A 23,047-nucleotide genomic window follows, 5' to 3' on the forward strand; every position below is an offset into this window, starting at 1 on the left:
CAGTTAGGACCTGTGTTATCCAGCAAACACACATGGTGCACCCACTATGTATAAGCCACTGTGCTGAAGGGTTCAAGAGGTAGTACAGGAATCAGAAGAGTAAGCAGATAAAGCTCTGTGAGAGTTGCCATGATGAAACAAAAACATAATGCTTTTGGAAGCACAGAAAGTGGCCACCTTCAGATCAGAAGAGGAGCCAAGAGATTGGGGGAAAGATGCCTAGGAGGAGGCAAGAGTCAGGAAAGTATTTTCCAAGGAGGAAGAATAGCATATACAGGGCAAAGATGCTGGAGAGAATGACGTATTCAATGAACCGCAATGTCTTAGCATAATGGTAGAGGGCAACTGGGAGAGTTGCAAGAGGATCAAGAAGGAGTACATCAGTGACCTGTGAGGAGCTTGGATTTTATAGTTTTTTCAGATTTTTTGGATCCGAAGGCAGTAGAGAGCCTTTGGAAGATTCTGAGCAGGGGTCTGGAATCAAATTTGTATTTAAGAAAGATTTCTCTAGCAATAATGTACCAAATGGACTTGCAAGGGAAGAGGTAGGATAGGAAGGCAGAGGGGTCAGCTGGAAGGCAGCCGCAGAATGCAGTACACGTGTTCAAAGCAGCATTTGTAATAGCCAAAAACTGAAAACAACCCTAGTGTCTATCAACCCTAGGCAAATGAACAAATTGGGGTTTATTTATACAATGGAAATCTCGACTGCAGTGAGAAAGAATGAACTACTGCTATGCACAGCAGCATGGATGAAGCTCAGCAAACATACTGGTGCACCAACAAAACCAGACACCACTTCCTATGATGCGGTCCATTTATACAAAATTCAAAACCAGGTGAAACTAGTCTGTGATGATGGAGGTCAGAATAATGGTTGCCTGTCAGGGAGGGCTCAGGATGAGGCGAGGGGTTCTTTTTGGTCTTAAAAAGTCATTAGACAGATGTGTTTGCTTTGTGAAAATTCGTCAGACTTAAAATTTCTGAAATGTTACATTTCAGTTAAATGTTTCTCTAAAAATCCAGTTTTCCTAACTGCTAAGCAGGGCCACTATTTCATTCCCTTTCCCTAGAAAGCCCCTTTCTATCTAAATAGTGACATAGTTACTATCTTGCGGCTACTTTGCTCCCACTTTGCAACTCGTTGAGGTAGGGGGTAGGTTTTAGCGACCACTGGAGTAATCCTTGGCCTACTTTTTGACCCATTTCATTCAATGGGGTGATAGTTCTACAAGTGACTTTGCCAAGATAACTGCTGGATTACCAGTGCTTGCTTGAGCTTTGCTTTTTACTCTGAAAATGTAGGGCTTGTTGACATGTAAACACATTGTGGAAATCAGATACACTAATGAAATATAAGTAAATGTATTTAAACATAACAAAAACTAAGGGGGTTTTTTCCCCCTGAAGCAAGCAGTTTAATTTGGAAAGTATATTGGGATTTTTAAGTTAATTGCTTTACTTGCTGTGCCTTACAGATGCGCCATTTATATTTATTCATGTGCTCTAGGTTAAAGCTTTCCTCATTCAGTCTGTCCACTGACTGACAGGTCGTAGCCACCTTCACCCGGCTCCGCTAGTTTCAGTAAAGGGCAGGGACTCAGCCGAAGCCCGTTCTTTAAATAGAATATTGTCAAGTAGAATACCACTTCAGTCAGCATCACTGGTAATATTTACCATAAGTACCATGCCTTTTGCCCTGAAGTGTCACAGCACACATCTCAAACTTAGCTTCCAGTAATACTGAATGCCCACAAAACAGTGCAACACTTCCTAGGTTATTTGAAGTCCAAAACTTCCCCCAACTAAATGCAGAGTGGCACTTAGTATCTCTTTAAAGAGAGTGGCATCTAAAGATAATATGAGGAATAAAGTGTGGCAATTTGGAACAATAGCATTTTGTGTTACATTACACTGAATAATTAACCTCTCTATTAAAATTCTGCTACAATGGAAAATACCTGGTACTTGAAAAAATCACCAAAAGATGCACCTATTTTTGCATATTATCTAGGGATTTAATTATTTAACTGACTTAGATTTTTCTTCAAGAAATAAATTTAAAAAATTAGCAAAATTCTTCTTGACTCTTAAAGAATATGGGAAAACTGCCTTTTCACATTGTTCATACTTTTTTAATTTTCTTTGAATCGAAGTAATCCTACTTTAATAAAGATTCTTAGGGATCATGCATGTTTAGTTTGCCAAATATAATTTCTGGCTTCCATACTCTTAAAGCATTTAGTACTTTAACAACTGAGTAAGTATAGTAATGAAATTTTGGGAAATATTTGAACTGTTCCACGTTATATACTGTGTTATTCAAATCTTAAAATTGAAGTTAGTACAAGTTTTATAGTGTGGCAACTACTTTGACCCAGGAATCAGGCACTCACATTTTCTTTAACTGTATATATTAATTTCGGTAGCATTTCCTCCCAAAATTCTTTTATCTTTCAAATGTTTATATACTAATTTAGCTTAGAAATACTAATTTCCTATGCCTTCAGAGGAACATGTTTTGACATATAAAGTTTGGCTATTTAAAGTTACCATTGTAACCGTAAGTCAAAATGCTGTTGTGTTGAAAAGTTTACACTTATTTCATTGTAAATATAAAAATGGACCTCTTTGTCAGAATTGATAGGCTCAGTATTTATAAAAATATGAATGAGAAGTCTGTAGTGATCTTGGCTTCATGAATAAAAAATATTTTTTATTTTTATCCCCTATGAAGTAAAACAGCGGGTTTCATCACAGAATGTCATAAATACTAAATTCAGGAAATAGATTCATTATACCTGAATGATGACCATAAGGTCACAACACAATTTGCTGTCACTCAAATGGATAACAATCACTCATGAAATAGCCTGTATCTGTTCAGGTGTGGAGAAGAAAATGATTCTGCCCTGCAGATACTTTGTTCTAGTGGAAAGAACTTGGGCTTTGGGGGTCTGATAACATTTGAATTTAGACCCCAGGTCGATTCCTGCTTCACTGAGACAAGGGAGAGGTGGGAGGAGCAGTTTCCAGCAGGAATTTCAGGGGTCATGTATTCCTTACTAGGTCTGATTTGATTATTGAACATCAGCTCCTTGCTTCTTCTCAGCTCTGTGGCAGTAATTAGGCTAACTATATCATTCAGCTTCGTAGTATTGGAATTTCTACATCCTATGGTCACATCTACTTGATTACTTTCTTTCCTGAGCCAGGACTGGTGATTACAAAGTCCTGGCAAACTTTACTAATAACTTTATTTCATAAATATAAGTAACTTTTTAGTAGTTCCTATGAGCATTATCAGATTTGGATCTGCCACTTGCTGGCTGAGTGACTCTGGACGAATTACTAATTTCTCTATACCTCCATTTCCTCATTTATATCAAAATAATTCATGTCATGTAGAGATATAGATGGCTATTGAATGGATTAAATATAGTAGTTAACTTTTCAACTTTACATCTATCACAAAGTAAGAGTTCAGTCTATATTAGCTATTTATTCTTGTTATGCAAGTAACAAAGATGTGTTTTTATTTGAAGGGTTGGTTTACAATGAAAATACCAAAGTGCATCTGCTCAAGAAGAAATATCACATATCTGTTTTCATTTACATCTATCATTTAAAATGTAACCAAGTGTTCAGTAATTTTTTTAAAGTACATTATAACATTACTCCCTGCCAGTTTTCTAATGATTATGAATGAGAACCTTGAAATAGCACATATAGTAAAAGGCACAAATTTACTTGAGGCCAGAGTTCAGGGTTTTTTTGCATTAAGACTTTGAGAATGTGATCCTTCATGCCAGGCCTTAGAGCTCTAAAAGGAGTTAAGCTATCACAGATCTTGGCACTATACACATGCCTCCAACTATCTCTAAAGGGCCACAAAGTAGACTGGAACCCTAACAGAAGATGTAAGTGCAAAACAGACGGCTTTTTATATTCCTTTTTTATAATACTGCAGTAAGAAATAGAACCCACTGGTATATTATTTTTAACTTCTTAAGAGATTTTGTGCTGGTAAAACTAAATTGTAAGGTCCCCCACTGTTCCACCTTCCATAAACATGTAACAGAATTAGCAAGAACAGCAACACATAGTTTTTTCATACTCCTACTTTAATATCAGTGGTAACCCCAATTTTATGGCCTGACTGTTTTAAGTAGAATTCTTTATAGGAACAACTCCTTCAACATCTTCTATACTGGGCACTTAATTTATTTCAGTATATGTAAATATATTTAATACCCGTTTTCAGAATAATCTGATATTATTCCAAATATTGGCTAACATCTATCCATGTGATCTTGATCAAATGATATAAACTGGCCAGGCCTCAGTCTTCTATGTTCAGTAAAATGATTATACTAGTTGGTGGCCAATGAGTTGCTAGCTCTGAAAGGCAAGATATCTTATCCATTTGGTTTCAGTGAACTCTATGAAATGATTGACCTTTACCTAGAGAGAAAATACCACCATGTGCCCGTCCCTCTCCGGTTTCTCCAGTGCAAGGAATCCACCGCTTCCTTGTTACAACTTTTGCCAGGTAGAGCCAAGTGTATTTTGGGGTGTTGTTGGTTGACTTGTGACTTGGGAAGAAGAATATGATAAGGATGGAATGGTAGAAAGGAAGGAATAAAAGAAGAGGCATGTGCTGGGATCTTACTGGCACTTGTGTAGAAGTTGACTCAACTCAGGGCTACTACCACTAGAGAGACTGTGACCACCAGGAACTGGCTTACAATGATGGCTGTTTCTGTGTGTTGGCCTTCATTCATTTCCATCACTTTTATGACATCCCTTCATACCTACCAAGTGGCCATTGTCTCATGCCACCATGGCTCCCTGGCCCCTCCGTATCTTCTTCTCCTGTGCTTCTTTTCAGGGTATGATGTTCCAGGTTAGATTCCCAGTCAGAACACTTGATTCAGTAATGTTCTGTCAAACAGAAGTCAAAGAAGAATTCAGTCTAATAAACATGGCCTTGTGTATCCATGAGATATTAGAATGACTGTACAAATGGTAACCATTTTGAGGGGAATAGGCAAGAAATTACTTTCTGGTAGTATCAGTATATTAGACTGGTAGAAGGAATTATTTTGAAGCAGAGTTTGCTATTGAGACTAGCCTTGGTTGCTGGAAACACATCTCTTTATTTTCTAAAATGGGCAGTTGTAAAGATTTTGCTTCCTCTTAAAATTATATTTATTACATAGAAATCCTGTGTTCCTGCTCGGAGCTTTAATTAACAGATGAAAGTTTACCCAAATTATTAGTTCAGAAATCAGTTTGGTGAAGTACTGTACTCCCAAAAGATTCTTGGTACTGTTTTATGAGCGTTTGGTTAACACCTCTGTGTATAGGAGAAGTTTCCATTTCAAAGTCACAGATATGGGTTTAACATTATATATGATTTAGAAAATACTATCCTCAATAAGCTATCTGGAGGTGGGCTTAGAATAAGAAACTCAACTGAAGGCAATGGCTCTTATAGCACCAAATTTGATATTAAATAAAAAAAAAACTAAAGTTACTAGCTATATTCATTTTAAAAGTTTACTTTTTTAAGGAGAGAAAGGTAGTTCTTAATAGCAGGATCAGTATTTTTTATACCAGTAACTTTAACTTGATTTGTATCATGTTTATACCAGATGTAATTGAAATTTCTTAATATGGATGCTAGTCCCAGTTATCATTTCTAATCTTGATTTAAAAACTTTGAGAATGTTGGCTGCTCTTAAGGTACATGGTGTAATAACCTAAAATGTCTTTATTTTTAGATGCTCTTATTAAAATAGTAATAGTAGTTCTGAAATTTTGCTTTTATACTGATTTTTCCTATAATAAAGAAATTTCTAATTTTTGAAAGTTATAATTTTTATTTCCATACACAGAACGAACTTTTGTTGAATTCATATTTTGTTCCAAGCCCTAAGTACATTTTAAAAAGACATTTCATTTCTCGCAAATGCCTCTTGGAAAGTTATGCATCTTGACTTAAGTCACACAGTAAGTAATAGACTCGGGATTTGAACCTTGGTATATTCTGTTTCCACTAATCAGTGTTACCTTGAAAAAAATGGCTTTTTCCAAAAAGTAGTTTTTAATGGTGTGAACTTAAAGAAAATACCAGAAATCTCTAAGGAGCTTTGGTTTGTATTTAAGGCAAGAGTTAAAAATTATCACAAATATGCAGACATATTTATTTTAGAATCTGTAAAAATAAATCTGGATGTAATTTTCAAAAACTGGAGGAATAATTTGTTAGTACTGAAAAATGAACATGATCATGAGACACTCATTTTGCTGACATGTGCAGTTATTTATCATAGGTTCTCTGAATTAAAACTGTAGTTTCTTAACATGATTTAGTTGGTTTACTCTTTTCTTTCTCCTAGAACAGAAAATTTGTACGTGTTGTCTGATCATTGCTTATTGATAAAAATAAATTTTTAAGTGATTAAGATGAGATTTCTTAGTGTAACTTAGAACATTTTAAAAACATTTATTTGGGTACATTGAATCCTTTTAGAGAAGTCTGCCTTACTCATGCTATAATTTCTTTACTCATCCCAATTTGGAATATATGTCCCTAAATTCCTAGGTTTGTGACCTTGGGAGAGTTATTTAAACTGAGACTCACTTTTCTCATCTTTAAAATGAGGCTAATGATATCTAACTCACTGAATTGTATCATGAGGAATAAGTGAGACACAATACACCATGCTTATTAGCAGATAGTAAGTACTCATGCCATTCGTCACCATAATTGCAGAATGGTCACTTGAACATGTTAAATTTGGGAAATGTTAAATCACCGCATGTGTTTGAATGCTGTGACCTAAGGATGATGAATAGTAGAGGAAAGAGCATGGGTTTACTGGATTTAATAATTAATATGCAAATATTCCTTAGCATTGTGAACTTTTAAAAACATACTATCAAAGCAAAAATCCTATGACTTAAGACAGTTCTCTAAAAAGAAAAATACAAAACCCATCTTTAGAAGACATAGCTTAATGGTGACAGTTAAGACTTCATATAAGAGAAAGAGAAAAGCTATAAACTTTCTCATTTGTTCTATATTGTCCCTACAAGTACAGCTTTACACAATGTATCTATCACCACTCCTGGGTGTTTCAAAATACGTTAAAGGGCTAGCGGAAGTCTCATTTTATATATAGCGTATCTTCAGAAGTTGGTCATTTGTATCCTGTAGTTCAACGGGGTATTTTATAGGCATTGTGCCTCTTTTCCACTGTCTCGCCCTCCATGCTAAGTCACTGAGTACTAGTTTAACAGAGTTTAACCAGTTTCTCTGCTGTGGAGTATCTTGCTGCACATGGTCTCCCAGAGACAATGTGTTTTGAAGTGTTTCCCAAAATTATTAGACTAGGGAGCCTTATTTCCATGGTGCATGTCACAGGACTGTTATTTTCAATATCTCATTTTGGGAGGCTTTTATTGATATCACTGAAGTCCTCTTCCTTAGTGTCCACTGTTTAACATTGTGTACCTTTTATGACAACCTACTTTCTGTGACACCATTTGCAGAACTGCAAAACAGTGGGTTTGCTACAAGCAACTGAACATTTAACTGGGTTTCCAAAATACAAAACCAGAGTGTTGTAAACATGCATCACCTGAACACTGCAGTTCAGGAGCAAGTAACCTATGACTGGCATCTGAGGCAGTTTTCCAGAAGCTGTTACTTGTACCTACCAAAATCTGTTTTCTTACCCACTTTTTCCTTCCTAATGTGTTTTCACTCTCTCCTTCTCTTATTGTGCTTCATCCTGTCCTGTTCTCCAGGTTGTTTCTGTGTTGTTGTTGTTATTTGTTTTTATCTTTGGTTACTTTTCCATCTCCCACAGGCAAGAAGTACCCATTTTTTTACTTACCTCAGTAACCATTTGAACATTAAAAAGTTAATACTTTTTTAGTTCATAACAGTTGTTCTCCATAACTTCACTTAATTCTCACATCAAATTAGTTTTAGAATGAGGTAATCTAAACTCCCTTTAGTTTTTATTCTTTTAAAGATTTATTTATTTGGGAGAGAGTGCACATTTGCAAGCAGGGGGAGGGGCAGAGGAAGAGGGGGAAGCAGACTCCCCGCTGAGCACAGAGCCCAACACAGGCCTCGATCCCATGACCCCAAGATCATGACCTGAGCAAAACCAAGAGTCGATCACCCAACCAACTAAGCCACCTAGGCACCCCTAGATTTTATTTTTTAACTAGCTTTCTGTACAAAAGAGAATTTGGGTATCTGATTATTAGTTCTAATAAGTACTGTTCAGAATATATAGTGTTCATTGTGCAGAATCTCTTTCTGTATGATGCCAAAAGAACTAGTGGCTAGCATCAGTGTTTTTTTAATTAAAGTAGCTAGCTTGATTGTGAAGATTTTATTATAACACATATTATCTGTATGCTGTTTCTATAAAGAATGCTTTAATATGCAATAACCATAGATATTGAACAAAACTGGACATGAAAGAAGTGTAAAAATTGGCAATAAGCCACCTGTATGCTTGTGTCTAGTGTCCAGGGAGTAATGCAGTTTGCTTAGTAGCTTGATGGTAGCCATCACAAGGAAGTTATACCATTTTAAAGTATGCAGTCAATTCTTGTTATTTGTGAGAGCCTTTGGTCACAACAGTTTCATCAGCTGATCAGTATATCACCTCGTTTTATGTGTTTTTCTGTAGAAAGGTACCTTATGTGACATATATTGTTGATTCATTGCCATTAAACTCACAGCCAATAGCACTCTAACTCGTACCTGAACAAGACTTACCTAACAACACGTACTTTTCTCCATAAGTCACATCACAGCCTTCTTGTACTTAGGAACACTGGATAGTGTCAACACTATGCTTGGGAGCCATTTTCAACAGTGAAATCACCAACAAAAACTACAAAAATGTCAAAACGTGGCACTAAATACACTGAAAAAAGATAACTTGTCAACAGTATGAAACCTGAAAGAAGGCAGAGTATTGCTTCTTTACAGCCTCAGCTGGGAATGTAGGTCAGGCAACTCAGATTTTTCACTGCTATATACATGTCTTTGAATGATTCTGAAAGTGCCATAAAGATTCATTTTGGGGTTACAAATAAATTTTAGTGAGTGGGTGAATTCACAAATAGGAACCCGTGAATAATGAGGATTGACTAAAATTGTTTTATTAAAGCACTGTTTTTGGGGGAATATGTCTCCACAAATGCCCATGCTTAATTCCAATAGGCTTTCAAGATAATAGTTTTTAACTAAAGAACACTTGTTCCCAGTAGCATGTTACTGAATAAACCTAATTTTTCATTATAAAAATTAAAATAATAATGATTTGAATATAGAAACCTTATGGTAAAAACAATAAGAACTATAATATAATGCCCTAGCAATAGAACCTTACTTCTACCTACATCATTGTTTCCATGGAAAAATTTATTCCAAATTCCAACTGAGATGCCAAAGCCCTTTAGCTTCTTGAGTCCTTAGTTCCAGTGATGAGCAATCCACCATACGCACCTACAGTGTAGGACTTCCATTTTCCCTCTAGTCTAGTTTTGGGGCTGGGAGCAGAGCCATAGGAGTTGGACTCTGGATGATAAAACGGAAGGGGGTGGTAGGGGCTTCTACCGAGAAGACAGTCTCTTCAAATGACTTTCATGAATAACACCATGATTTTTAGGGAAGCTAGGGGGATGATTGTTAGTACAGCCCCAAACTTGACAGAAGCCATATTTTGAAAATAGTGGCTCTGCTAGAAATAAAATTTTGGACCATGTGGTTCATTGATCTCTTTTTTTTTTTTTTTAAGATTTTATTTATTTGACAGAGAGACAGAGAGAGATCACAAGTAGGCAGACAGGCAGGCAGAGGGAGAGGGAGAAGCAGGCTCCCTGCTGAGCACGGAGCCCAATTGAGGGGCTCTATCCCAGGACACTGGGATCATGACCTAAGCTGACGACAGCCGCTTAACTGACTGAGCCACCCAGGCGCCCCTGATCTGATCTATTAAGGCATCTTTTTTACTCTCCTTAAGGATTTAAGTTTGAAAGATAATATTAATGGTGTTAAAAGAAAAATGCAGATGCTGGTCTTCTCTGTGATGAGCTGTGGTAGGAAGTCTCTGATCAAGAGGTTAAATACCCTGCAAGTTTATATCAACTAAGCAATATTATTTATGCTCAATGTTTTCCCACAACATTATTATACTCTGTAATATTTAACAGATGTACATGTGTTCTATGTTCCTTTGTATTCACTTAATGGTTAAAAGTTTGAGGTAAAACAATGATAATTCAAGATAAGAAAATGTGATATACTAAAACCTTTATAGAACTTAAAAATGAACCTCATAAGTTTCTTTTAAATGACAGGTTTCTTTTGGGGGAGGAGGCCTTTAATGAGATCTGTCTTTCTTGCTAGGTTTCCCAAGTTTAAGATCTTTTAATGAAAAATAATGGACTAGGTATTAAATAGATTTTAATTCAGTTTAGTTTTTTAAACTCAGCTGAGTTTTTTATTTAATAAAATAATTTAATTTTAATATATTAATTTAGTACAATATATTAATGTTTGGCCATTTTTTAATCTTTTATTCCAAGAGGAATAATACATATTCTATTTTTAGTAAATAGAGCAGCTGACAGAGAAGGAAAAAGATCTTGTTTTAAGTCAGAATTCTTCTGTTTCCTTTCCTTAAGTGGTCTTTAAATGGACTGGGGACAGTAGCATATATAAACCTCTCTTTGTAATTTTGAGTGTGCAACAGCCTATTAAATGCTCAGAGTAGTCTAACTGTAAAGAAACTTGTTTAACTTTATTTGGAAGATTTCTTACATTTCTTTGGCTTTGGAACCCTTCCCCCTGGCCCCCAGAAACTTTAGCATCTCATGGGATGTCATAACTGAGGAACACAGTTATGGAAATTAGCTTGTCAGAGGCAAGTGGCCCTTCTTCTGGGCATATAGGGGGTTACCACCTTGGCACTTCAATGTGTAGGCAGAGGGAGCCAAATCAACACACTGGGAAACAGTCAGTCCTTTCCCTTGTTTTCAGGATGACAAAAAGTATTTTTGTACCTTCTCTGGAGAAAGCAATAGGTTTATTCTCCTTCACTCATGTGTGTTCTGACTCATATACCGGATGACAGGTGGCCTAGAACTATCTTAGGTCCTTTAAGAAAATGCACAAGGACTATGTTACTGTTTGTAGTAAATACTGTCTTACTAGACATGTTTTCAGTGTTTTTTAAATCAGTAAGTCATTAATCCTGAAACACCAGTTCCATTGTCGACCTTTAAATAAATTTAAATGTTCATTTTAATTAAATCAATGTTTATTACATCTCGTAAACTAGCATTCTTTTCAAAAACCAACAAAAAAATAGGAAGATCATAGGACAATGGACAAACAAATCACAGATTGATTAAAGTTTTAACACAGGAAGAGCTGAGATTTTAAAAACCTACAGGAAAAAGAATTGTGTGCAATTGATTTTTAACCAGCTAATAATAACATTCTAATCAATACAAGAAATTAAGACATTTGGGTTTGACTGTGTGAGAATGTAAAAATTTCTGCTTGGCATATATATATAATGCAGCTAAACAAAAAAATCAAACAATGAGGCAACAGCAAGTGTAACAAAAAGTTGAGGTTTATATAATTAGAATAACTCTTGTAATTTAAGAATACTATCAAACCTCAGTTAAATAAATGAGAAAAGGACAAGCAGTTCATACATGGGGAAGTTGTCAGCCAGTAAAGGAATTAATTTCCATCAACTAATATTTTCTGCACACCTATGCCTTATACTGTGGTTGGTGTTGGAGTTTGAGTGTTGAAGAGGACACTCAGCCCTTTGGGGAAGAGAGGGAGGCAAGGGACACAATAAACAAAGGAATGCAATGGAGTTATGAAGATGGATTTACAAATGCTGGCAAGGCTAGGGAAACTGGTTCAACTGATTTATTATTCAAAAAAATGACAAAAACTTTTTTTTAACCTTACAAATGATCCTAATGAGATTTTTTTTTTTAAAAAAAGAAAGGAATAGCATAATACTAAGCGAAATAAGTCAATCAGAGAAAGACAAGTATCATATGATCTCACTGATATGAGGAATTTGAGAAACAAGACAGAGGATCATAGGAGAAGGGAAGGAAATATGAAACAAGATGAAACCAGAGAGGGAGACAAACCATAAGAGATTCTTAATCTCAGGAAACTAACTGAGGGTTGCTGGAGTGGAGAGGGTGGGAGGGATGGGGTGGCTGGGTGATGGACATTGGGAAGGGTAAGTACTATGGTGAGCGCTGTGAATTGTGTAAGACTGATGAATCACAGACATGTACCCCTGAAACAAATAATACATTATATGTTAATAAAAAAAAATTTTTTTAAAAAAAGGAATAGCTTATATGTTGAGCAGTAGGGCTTAGTCAAATAAGTAAGATTTCTTAGAGTTGCTTTTTGATTTCTTAGAGTTACTTTATGATTAAAATTATAATTATGAAAATTATAGTAATATGAAACAATATCATGAAGAAGTGACTGTAGTTGTATTCATGCTACCGAATTCAGTTCTATAAAATAAGTATGTACATGGTCATTAATGGTAGTAGGATTATGAGATACTAGAATTTATTTTGCATAGTACTTAATAGAAGAAATTTGAAGACTCATTTTATTAAAAATGTTTTTTCCTCTTTTTAGCTGACTACACAAGACTGCCTTCCCCATATTTCCATAGCCAGCGACATGACCTGACACCTTGATGACAAGTCTCAGGGCCCTTGGGTGACTGGCTGGTGCACCATGGAACTTAAAGTATGGGTGGATGGAGTTCAGAGGATTGTTTGTGGGGTCACCGAAGTTACAACTTGCCAGGAGGTTGTAATAGCCTTAGCTCAAGCGATAGGTAAGTGGACTTTCTGGGAATCTGAGATAAAGTGGTTTATGCTTCCTCTTGTGGTTTGTTTTATGTTTGCTTGTATTAAATATAGATTTCTAGTTTTTTGTTTATTTGGTTCCATAATACAACTTGCAGGTATACTTTTACTTATTATTATTCCCCCATGCTTAAAGAAATCTGTAAAGACACTTATTCTCTGTCTCCCCCCAGATTTTACTGATCTTCAGACTAGAGTCTGCACACCTTCTGCTCTATTGTTGTTTATTCTGAACAATGATTTGTGGAACTGAAGATGTTTTCTTGAGCCAAAACATTCCTAGTTCCCAGACCCCTCATTAGGAAAAATCCTATTTACTGTTTATTCTGACTACTTTTAGAGAAGAAAAATGAAACAAATAGCATGGTCCTTCAATAGAAAGATAATATGTGCATTTTTAAATCTTACTATACAGTGCAGATGAAGTTGTCAAGTACATGCTTACTCGCTCCATCTTGTTCACCTACAGTGTTGCAACTTTTCTTCTTAATTAGTCTCAGTTTATCATTTTTATGCATGTTTTTTAGTTGCCTTAACCCTTTTGGAACATGATGAGAGCATAAGCACCTATATCAGAAAAGCCAATAATGTGGGTTACAGCTTATATTTGCATCTTAAGTCCATCATTTAGCAAACATGTATTAAAAGGAAATTGTTTTCAGCACCATGTTAGGTGCTTAGTGCTTCTTTGTCTTTAAGCAACTAATCAAGTTTACTTTATGTCGTGCTAGTTTATGTTGGAAACATGTCACGTTTGTTCAGGATTGAGAAAAGTCACCCTGCACCATGACACCTTAGCATTTTGTAGAGACATTTCTGGCAGATACACTGTTAAGAAGTGGGCAGTGCCCTGTGCAAAGATAGAGACTTTCTTTTAATACTGACATTTTTTTATTTTTCCTTAAATACTTTGTAGCACACACATACGTTAAAACAATGCTAAAAATCCTAGGCTTTCACATTCAGTGAAATTTTCTTGCATTTTGGCCTAATTATATTTGTGGACTTAAGTTTAATTGTTAAAGAAGGGAAAATAAAGACATTTGATTTTATTTCATATTCTTTGCAACCAACTTATTCAGTAATTGTCCCTTTTACAAGCCTAATAAAGAATTCAAAGTAATGATCATCAAGGTACTCACTGGATTTGAGAAAAAAGTGGATGAACTCAATGAGAATTTCAACCAAGAGATAGAAACTATAGGGGCGCCTGGGTGGCTCAGTCGTTAAGCGTCTGCCTTCGGCTCAGGTCATGATCCCAGGGTCCTGGGATCGAGCCCTGCATTGGGCTCCCCACTCCCCGGGAAGCCTGCTTCTCCCTCTCCCACTTCCCCTGCTTGTGTTCCCTCTCTTGCTGTGTCTCTCTCTGTCAAATAAGTAAATAAAATCTTTAAAAAAAAAAAAAAAAAAGAGATAGAAACTATAAAAATCAACCAGTTAGAGTTGAAGAATACACTAATTGAAATGAAAAATACACTAGAGGGAATCAGCAGCAGATTAGAGAATGCAGAAGAATGGACCAATGATTTGGAAGACAGGGTAATGGAAGGCAACCAACCTTAACAGCAAAAGAAAAAAGAATAATAATAAATAACAATAGATTAAGGAAACTCAGTGACATCATCAAGCATAACAACATTCACATTATAGTGAGCCCCCAAAGGAGAAAAGAAAGGGGACAGAAAACTTAATTTGAAGAAATAATTTGAAGAAAAACTTCCTTAATCTGGGAGAGGAAACAGATACCCAGGTCCAGGAATCACAGAGTGCCCCAAACAAAATGAACCCAAGGATGTCCACACAAAAACACATAATAATTAAAACAGCAAAAACTCAAGATAAAGAGAGAATATTAAAAGCAGCAAGAGAAAAGCAAACACATATAATGGACACCCCATAAGGCTATCAGCTGATTTTTCAGCAGAAACTTTTCAGGGCAGAAGGGAGGGGCATGATATATTCAAAGTGCTAAAAGGAATAAACCTACAACCCAGCAAGGTTATGATTCAGAATTGAAGGAGATAGTTTCCCAGACAAACAAAGGAGTTTACCACCACTAAATTGGCCTTACAAGAAATGTTAAAGGGAATTCTTTATGTGGAAGGAAAAGTTCATAAATAGAAATGAGAAAATTATGAAAAGAAAAAATATTCACTGTTTATAAAAACTACATATGAAGCCAATATGGAGGTTAAAACACAAAAATAGTAAAAAATCAATCATACCTGTAAAAATTAGTCAAAGAATACACAGAAAGAAGTAAAATATGATACCGTATACATAAAATGTGGATAGGGGAGTAAAAATTTAGTGTTTTAGAATGTGTTCGAACTTAAGTGATTATCAGCTTAATGTAGACTGCTATATATATAGGATGTTATATATGAACCCCATAGTAACCACAAATCAAAATTCCATAGTAGATACACAAAAAATAAAGAGAAAGGAATCCAAGCATAACACTAAGGAAAGTCATCAAACCACAAGGGAAGAGAATGAAAGAAGAAAGAATGGAGAAGAACTATAAAAACAACCAGAAAGGGGCGCCTGGGTGGCTCAGTTGGTTAAGCGACTGCCTTCGGCTCAGGTCATGATCCTGGAGTCCCGGGATCGAGTCCCGCATCAGGCTCCCTGCTCGGCGGGGAGTCTGCTTCTCCCTCTGACCCTCCCCCCCTCTCATGTGCTCTCTCTCATTCTCTCTCTCTCAAATAAATAAATAAAATCTTTAAAAAAAAAAAAAAAAAAAAAAAAACCAGAAAACAATTAACAAAATGACAGTAAGTATATACTGATCAATAATTACTTTAAATATAAATGGACTAAATGCTCCAGGCAAAAAACATAGGGTAACAAAATGGATTAAAAAAAAAGACCCATCTTGCCTATAAGAGAAAAATTCATATCAAAAGACACTTACAGGCTGAAAGTGAAGGGATGGAAAAAGATAACCCATAGAAATGGAGGTGAAAAAAAAAGGTTGGGTAGCAATACTTACATCAGACAAAATAGACCTTTTTTTTTAATTTATTTTATTTATTTTATTTTATTTTATTTTATTTTTTTGACAAAATAGACTTTAAAACAATGACTGTAATAAGAGATAAAGAAAGGCATTATGTAATGATAAAAAGGGTTCAATCCAAAAGCAAATATTAACAGACTTAAAGGGAGAAATTGACAGTAATGCAGTAATAGTAGGGGACTTTAACACCTCATTTATATCAATAGATAGGTCACCCAGACAGAAAATCAGTAAGGAAACTGGCTTTGAACCACACATTCAGCCAGATGGACTTCACAGATATATACAGAACATTCCACCCCAAAACAGCAGAATACACATTCTTTTCAAATGAGCATGGAATATTCTCTAGGATAGATCACATGTTAGGCCACAAAACAAATCTCAATAAATTTGAGAAGATTAAAATCAATCAAGCATCTTTTCTGAATACAACAGTATGAAACTAGAAATTAATTACAAGGAAAAAAAAACTGGAAAAACCCAAACACATGGAGGCTACACAACCAGTGGGTCAGTGAAGAATCAAAGAGGAAATAAAAAAAAATACATGGAGACAAATGAAAATGGAAACACAACTGTTCAAAATCTTTGGGACACAACAAAAGCAGTTCTAAGAGGGATAGTTATACCAATACAAGCCTACCTCAAGAAACAAGGAAAATCTCAATTTAACCTTACAACTAAAGGAGCTAGGGAAGCAAACAAAGCTCAAAGTTAGTAGAAGGAAGGAAATAATAAAAATTAGAGTGGAAATAAGTGAAACAGACTAAAAAGAAAAAAAAATCAATGAAAATAAGAGCTGGTTCTTTGAAAAGATCAAATAGTCAAACCATTAGCCAGACTCTGGAAGAAAAAAAAGAGAGAAAACTCAAGTAAATAAAAGTCTGAAATGAAAGAGGAGAAATAACAACTGACACCACAGAAATACAAAAGATATGAGAATAGAATGAAAAATTATATGCCAACAAGTTGGACAACGTAGAAGACATAGATAAATTTTTAGAAACATAAAATCTTTCAAAACTGAATCAGAAAGAAATAGGAAACCTGAACAAACAGATTACTGGTAACAACATTGAATTGGTAATTAAAAAAAAAATCCCAACAAACAAAAGCCCAGGACCAGATGTCTTCACAGGTGAATTCTACCAAACATTTAAAGAGTTAGTACCTGTTCTTCTCAAACTATTCCAAAAACCAGAAGAGGAAGAAAAACTTTCAAATTCATTTGAAAGCCAGCTTTTATTACCTTAATAGCAAAACCAGACACTACAAAAAAAAAAAAAAAAAGAAGAGAAAACTACAGGCCAGTATCCCTGATGAATATAGATGCAAAAATCCTCAACAAAGCATTAGTAAACCGAATTCAGCATGACCAAGTGGTATTTATTTCAGGGATGCAAGGATGGTTCATTATTCACAAATCAATCAATGTGATACATCGTATTAACAAGAGGGAGGATAAAAAATCATATGATTATGTCAATAGATGCAGAAAAAGCACTTGACAAAATACATCTGTCTATGATAAAAACTGTCAATGGTGGGTTTAAAGGGAGCGTACGTCAACATAATAAAGGCCATATATGAAAAACCCACAGCTAATAACATCATACTCAGTGTTGAAAAATTGAAAGCTTTTCCTCTAATATTAGGTATAAGACAAGGATGTTTACTCTCACCACTTTTATTCCTCATAGTACTAGAAGTCCTAGCCACAGCAATCAGAAAAGAAAAATGAATAAAAGGCATCCACGTTGGTAAGGAAGAAGTAGAACTCACTATTTGCAGATGACATCATAACTATGTATAGAAAACCCTAAAGACTCCACTAAAAAACTATTAGAACTAACAAATGAATTCAGTATAGTTGCAGAGTGCAAAATTAATATACAGAAAGCTGTTGTGTTTCTATACACTAATAATGAAGTAGCAGAAAGAAAAATTAAGATAATCCCATTTACAATAGCACCAAAAAGAATAAAGTACTTCGGAATAAATTAAATCAAGGAGGTGAAAGACCTACACTCTAAAAACTCTTAAGACTTTGATGAAAAAAATTGAAAGAAACACAAACAAATGGAAAGATGGACCATGCTCATGATTGGAAGACTTAATATTGTTAAAGTGTCCATACTGTCAGAAGCAATTTATAGATTCAATGCAGTCCCCATCAAAATACAAATAGTACTTTTCTCAGAACTAGAACAAATAATTCTAAAATTTGTATAGAAACACAAGAGACCTTGAATAGCTAAAGCAATCTTGAAAAAGAACAACAAAGCTGGAGGTTTCACAATCCCAGATTTCAAGATATACTACAGAGTTCATAATAATTAAAACAATATGGTACTGTTAGATATATAGATCATTGGAACAAGATAGGAGCCCAGAAATAAACCCACAGTTACATAGTTGATTAATCTATGACAAGGGAGGCAAGAATATACAATGAAAAAAAGATAGTCTTTTCAATAAATGGTGTTGAGAAAACTGAACAGCTATATGCAAAGAAATGAAACTGGGCCACTTTCTTAGACAACACACCATAATAAGCTCAAGGTGGATCCCCCCCGCCCCCACAAGGTAGATTAAAGACCTAAATGTGAGACCAAAACCGTAAAACTCGGCCTTAGCAACATATTTATGGATATGTCTCCTCAGGCAAGAGAAACAAAAACAACAACAACAAATATATATATATTATATAGACTACACCAGAATAAAAAGCTTTTCCACAGCAAAGGAAACCATCAACAAAATGAATAGACAACCTACTGAATGGGAGAAGATATTTGCAAGTGATGTATTTGATAAGGGGTTAATACATAAAATATATTAAGAACACATACAACTCACCACCAAAAGAAAATCTGCTTTAAAAAATGGGCAGAGAACGTGAATAGACATTTTTCCAAAGAAGATATACAGATGGCCAACAGACACATAAAAAGATATTCAACATCACTAATCATCAGGTAAATGCAAATCAGAACTACAATGAGATATCACCTCACACCAGTCAGAATGGTTAGTATCAAAAAGACAAATAACAAGTGTTTGTGAGGACGTGGCAACAAAGGGAATGCTTGTGCACTGTTTGTAGGAATGTAAATTGGTGCAGCCACTGTGGAAAACAGCATGGAGTTTCCTCAAAAAATTAAAAATAGAAATATCATATGATTCAGTAATTCCACTTCTGGGTATTTATCCAAAGAAATGAAAGCACTAATTTGAAAAGATAAATGCACCCTATATTTATTGCAGCATTATTTATAATAGCCAGGACATAGGAGCAACCTAAATGATCACCAGTACATGAGTGGGTAAAGTTGTGTGTGTGTGTGTGTGTGTGTGTGTGTGTGTGTGTGTGTGTGTGTGTGTGAGTGTACATATATGTGTGTGTGTGTGTGTGTGTATAATGCATATATATGCATAACTGTGTGTGTGTATAATGGAATATTACTCAGCCACAAAAAAGAGTGAGATCTTGCCATTTGCAACAACATGGATCTAGAAGGTATTATTGAAATAAGTCAGACAGTTAAAGACAAATACCAAATGATTTCACTGATATGTGGAATCTGAAAAACAAAGCAAACAAACACAAACAGACTTACAAATACAGAGAACAAACTGGTGGTTGCCAGAGAGGAGGGGTTGTGGGGATTAGCAAAATAGGTAAAGGGGATTAAGAGGTACAAAATTCCAGTTATAAAATAAATAAGTCACAGTGATGAAAAGTAGAGCATAGGAAATATAGTCAATAATATTTTAAGAACATTGTATGGTGACAGATGGTTACTACACTTACTGTGGTGAGCATTGAGTTATATAGAGAATTGTCAAATCACTGTGTTGTACTCCTCAAACTGATAAAACATTGTATATCAGCTGTACTTCATAATAAAAATAAATAAAAAATTAAAGATAGAAAAAAAGGTAAAACGTAAGAACTGAAAGGTATTTTGTCTCAAGACCCAATTACATATATACTAACCAAAATAAAGTCACTTAGGCATATTAATATTTAAAAAATAGCTTTAAGACAAAGGACACTAGAAAGAAGAGACTTACTACATTAGCATATATAAGGCTTAATTCAAAGGAAGATAAAAGATTGTAAACTTACATACAACAAGTTACATTGCCTCAAATATATAAAGTAAAACCGGGGTGCCTGGGTGGCTCAGTTGGTTAAGTGTCTGCCCTTGGCTCGGGTTATGATCTCAGGGTCCTGGGACCCACATAGGACTCCCTGCTCAGTGGGGAGTCAGCTTCTCCCTCTCATTCTCCCTCTGTGCGCGCACGCGGTCTCTCTCTCAAATAAATCTTTAAATATATATTAAAGTAAAACCAACGGAACTAGAAAGAGAAACTAACACTCCACTATAATGGGAGATTTTAAATATGCTTCAGTGACTGAAGAGAAGAAACAACAAATCGGGGGAAAAGGCCCCACATAATTTATTTAAATAAAAATACTCATCTTTATTTTTTTCTGCTTAGTAAAAACTCTAAAATTAGCAATTGTCAAATCTAACTTTCTTTGTTATATTTGAGAATCAGGCCATGGGCAGTGGGTTAAAAGAAACTGAGTATTTTACAGCGTGGCTGAGGAGTGTAGTTAGCTACATCAGCCCATCTGGTATCCACATTTTCTATACAGAATTTCAAGGGGAAAATGCGCAGATGTACCAGGTGTGTGTTTATCCATTTGGACTAAACAGTGTACTGTACTTGTTTGTGAACAAGCTAAAAAGTTTTAACTGAATCTACCCCCATTTTTGCTTTGTCAGTTAACTCAGTCCAGAGGTGTTTTTGAAAAGTTGACAACTTGAATACAGAGGTTTTATGATATTTCTCCAAACTTGGCTAAACAACTCTTTTTCTGTATCATAAATACTTCATTGAATTCAGAATTCACCTGAGAGATGATTCAACTGGCAATCAGCCGAGGACTGTTGATCCTTGCTTCTCTGGTGCTGTAAGATTTTCTCAGCATCAAATGTAATATGCTTCTGATACATACCTAAATATTTCTCTATTTTGTAATGTGAGTTATTGGTATTCAAAGTTTAAACACTAAATGAAATTTTTATAGTATTTTGACCTTATTTCCACTGTAAGAAATAATAGGGGATTTGTTAGTTAGGAAAAATTAATGCTGTGACATCCAACCCCAGAATTTTGGTGGCTTAACACAATAAAAGATTATCCTATGAGCAGAGTATTGACTGACTAAGCAAAATGCAGATGTTTCTAAAAAATGTATAATGAACCAACTTGTAGAATACTTTCATGGGTTTAAAATTTTTTCTTTTTAGATTTTATTTATTTGAGAGAGAGAGACAGAGATAGTGAGAGAGAGCACAAGTGGGGAGGAGAGAGAGAAGCAGGCTCCCCGCAGAGCAAGGAGCCCGATGCGGGACTCGATCCCAGGACCCGGGGATCATGACCTGAGCCGAAGGCAGACGCTTAACCAACTGAGCCACCCAGGCGCCCGTCATGGGTTTAAACCCACATATTTGCCTCATGGGGTGAAAGCATCAAAGATACACTCTTGATTAGGGATTGTTAGGAATTTTTCTGGATAGCTAAAATTACTCTCAGAAAACCATCAAGATATAAAAATATTTACATTAGTTAGCAATCTGCAAATATATATGGCAGAGAACCTTTTTTGACTTTGTGCTGCTAATCAATGAAATCAAATTAGAAAATAGCTAAAGACAGAACATAATTTGGTAAAAGATGTTGAAAGTATCTGGTAATATGGAAAGAAATCCTTTCTGCTCTGATCTTTGACTACCTTGACAGGTTATATTTATTTATATATATATATATATATATATATTTAGGTGGTGGAAATAGAACACATCCAAATTATGAGACAGAATAACAAAATAAAAACATAATTGAAACACTTTAATTGGCTTAAAGGGTTAAACTGCCCTGCAGTGCACTGTGTGTTTGGTCACTATATATGCTGGGCTTTTTGACACATTCCCAGTTTCAAGTATTTTATCTTGTTTCTCCCATAAATTATCCCAGAAATGCCATTATTTCACAATTCAAACTGCTTCTCAAATCTATATGTGAAACAGAAAGCCCTTGACTGTTCATCTGTTTCAAGTTATAGTCCAGAAAATGCGTTTGCTTTTACAATATCCCCAAAATATGAAAAGAATGTATTTCTGCCCTCAAGTAGCTTAGAACTGGAGTAGAGTATGGCTAACAAAAGATTAGAGGAAAAGAGGAGGAGAAAATCAAGGAGACTGAGGGAAAAGTTTTCTCATTCATACTCCTTTGTTGCCTGGTGCCATTTAAAGTACTGAAGATTCAGAATTTTTCTCTGTTCCCACTTCTTGTGATCTTGTTCCCATATCTTCTTCAACTGGGGCCAGAGTTAGCATTTAATAGAGACAAATTGGTTGGGGCTGGGGTCCAAGGTGGAGTAGACTGTTCCTAAAAAGCCATGTTTCATATGGTTTGCCCCAAGAAAATCAGTTTTCTATTTTTTTTTTAAAGATTTTATTTATTTATTTGACACAGAGAGAACACAAGCAGGGGGAGTGGCAGGCAAAGGGAGAAGGAGAAGCAGGCTCCCTGCTGAGCAGAGAGCCCGACGTGGGGCTTGATCCCAGAACTCTGGGATCATGACCTGAGCTGAAGGCAGACACTTAACTGACTGAGCCATCTAGGCACCCTGAAAATCAGTTTTCAAACACGCACATTTTATACTGAATTCTAGTTTAAGTATTTAATACTTATTTCTTTTCTCTGGAAGTCCCTCTAACATAGGGGCCCTGCTTGTTTATCCTTCTTACACCATTGCTTTGCCTAAAGTAAGTACTCAGTAAAACAGTTTCTAAAACACTGCTGTCCAGTAGAACTTTTTTGCAAGGATAATAGTGGTCCCTGTCTGTGCTGTCCAGTATAGTAACCACCAGCCACATGCAGCTACTGAACACTTGAAATGTGGCTCGTATAACTGAGGAAATGAATTTTTAATTAAAATTTAAATGTGGCTAGTGGTTAATTGGT

The 23,047-nt window shown here is 35.4% G+C and overlaps 1 protein-coding gene across 4 annotated transcripts in view; it reads left to right on the plus strand.

The window, feature by feature from the left end:
- The window catches only part of RASSF8 (Ras association domain family member 8), a 126,939-nt gene that overhangs the window by 87,574 nt on the left and 16,318 nt on the right, over positions 1-23,047 (plus strand). For all 4 annotated transcript variants that reach the window (XM_036080183.2, XM_078075788.1, XM_078075787.1 and 1 more), the window contains one exon: positions 12,740-12,944. In XM_036080183.2, the coding sequence (XP_035936076.1) occupies positions 12,842-12,944 (103 nt within the window). In that variant the 5' untranslated portion in view covers positions 12,740-12,841. The remainder of the gene's footprint in view (positions 1-12,739; positions 12,945-23,047) is intronic.

This window comes from Halichoerus grypus, chromosome 6, assembly GCF_964656455.1.
Source record: "Halichoerus grypus chromosome 6, mHalGry1.hap1.1, whole genome shotgun sequence".
Lineage (NCBI taxonomy): Eukaryota > Metazoa > Chordata > Mammalia > Carnivora > Phocidae > Halichoerus > Halichoerus grypus.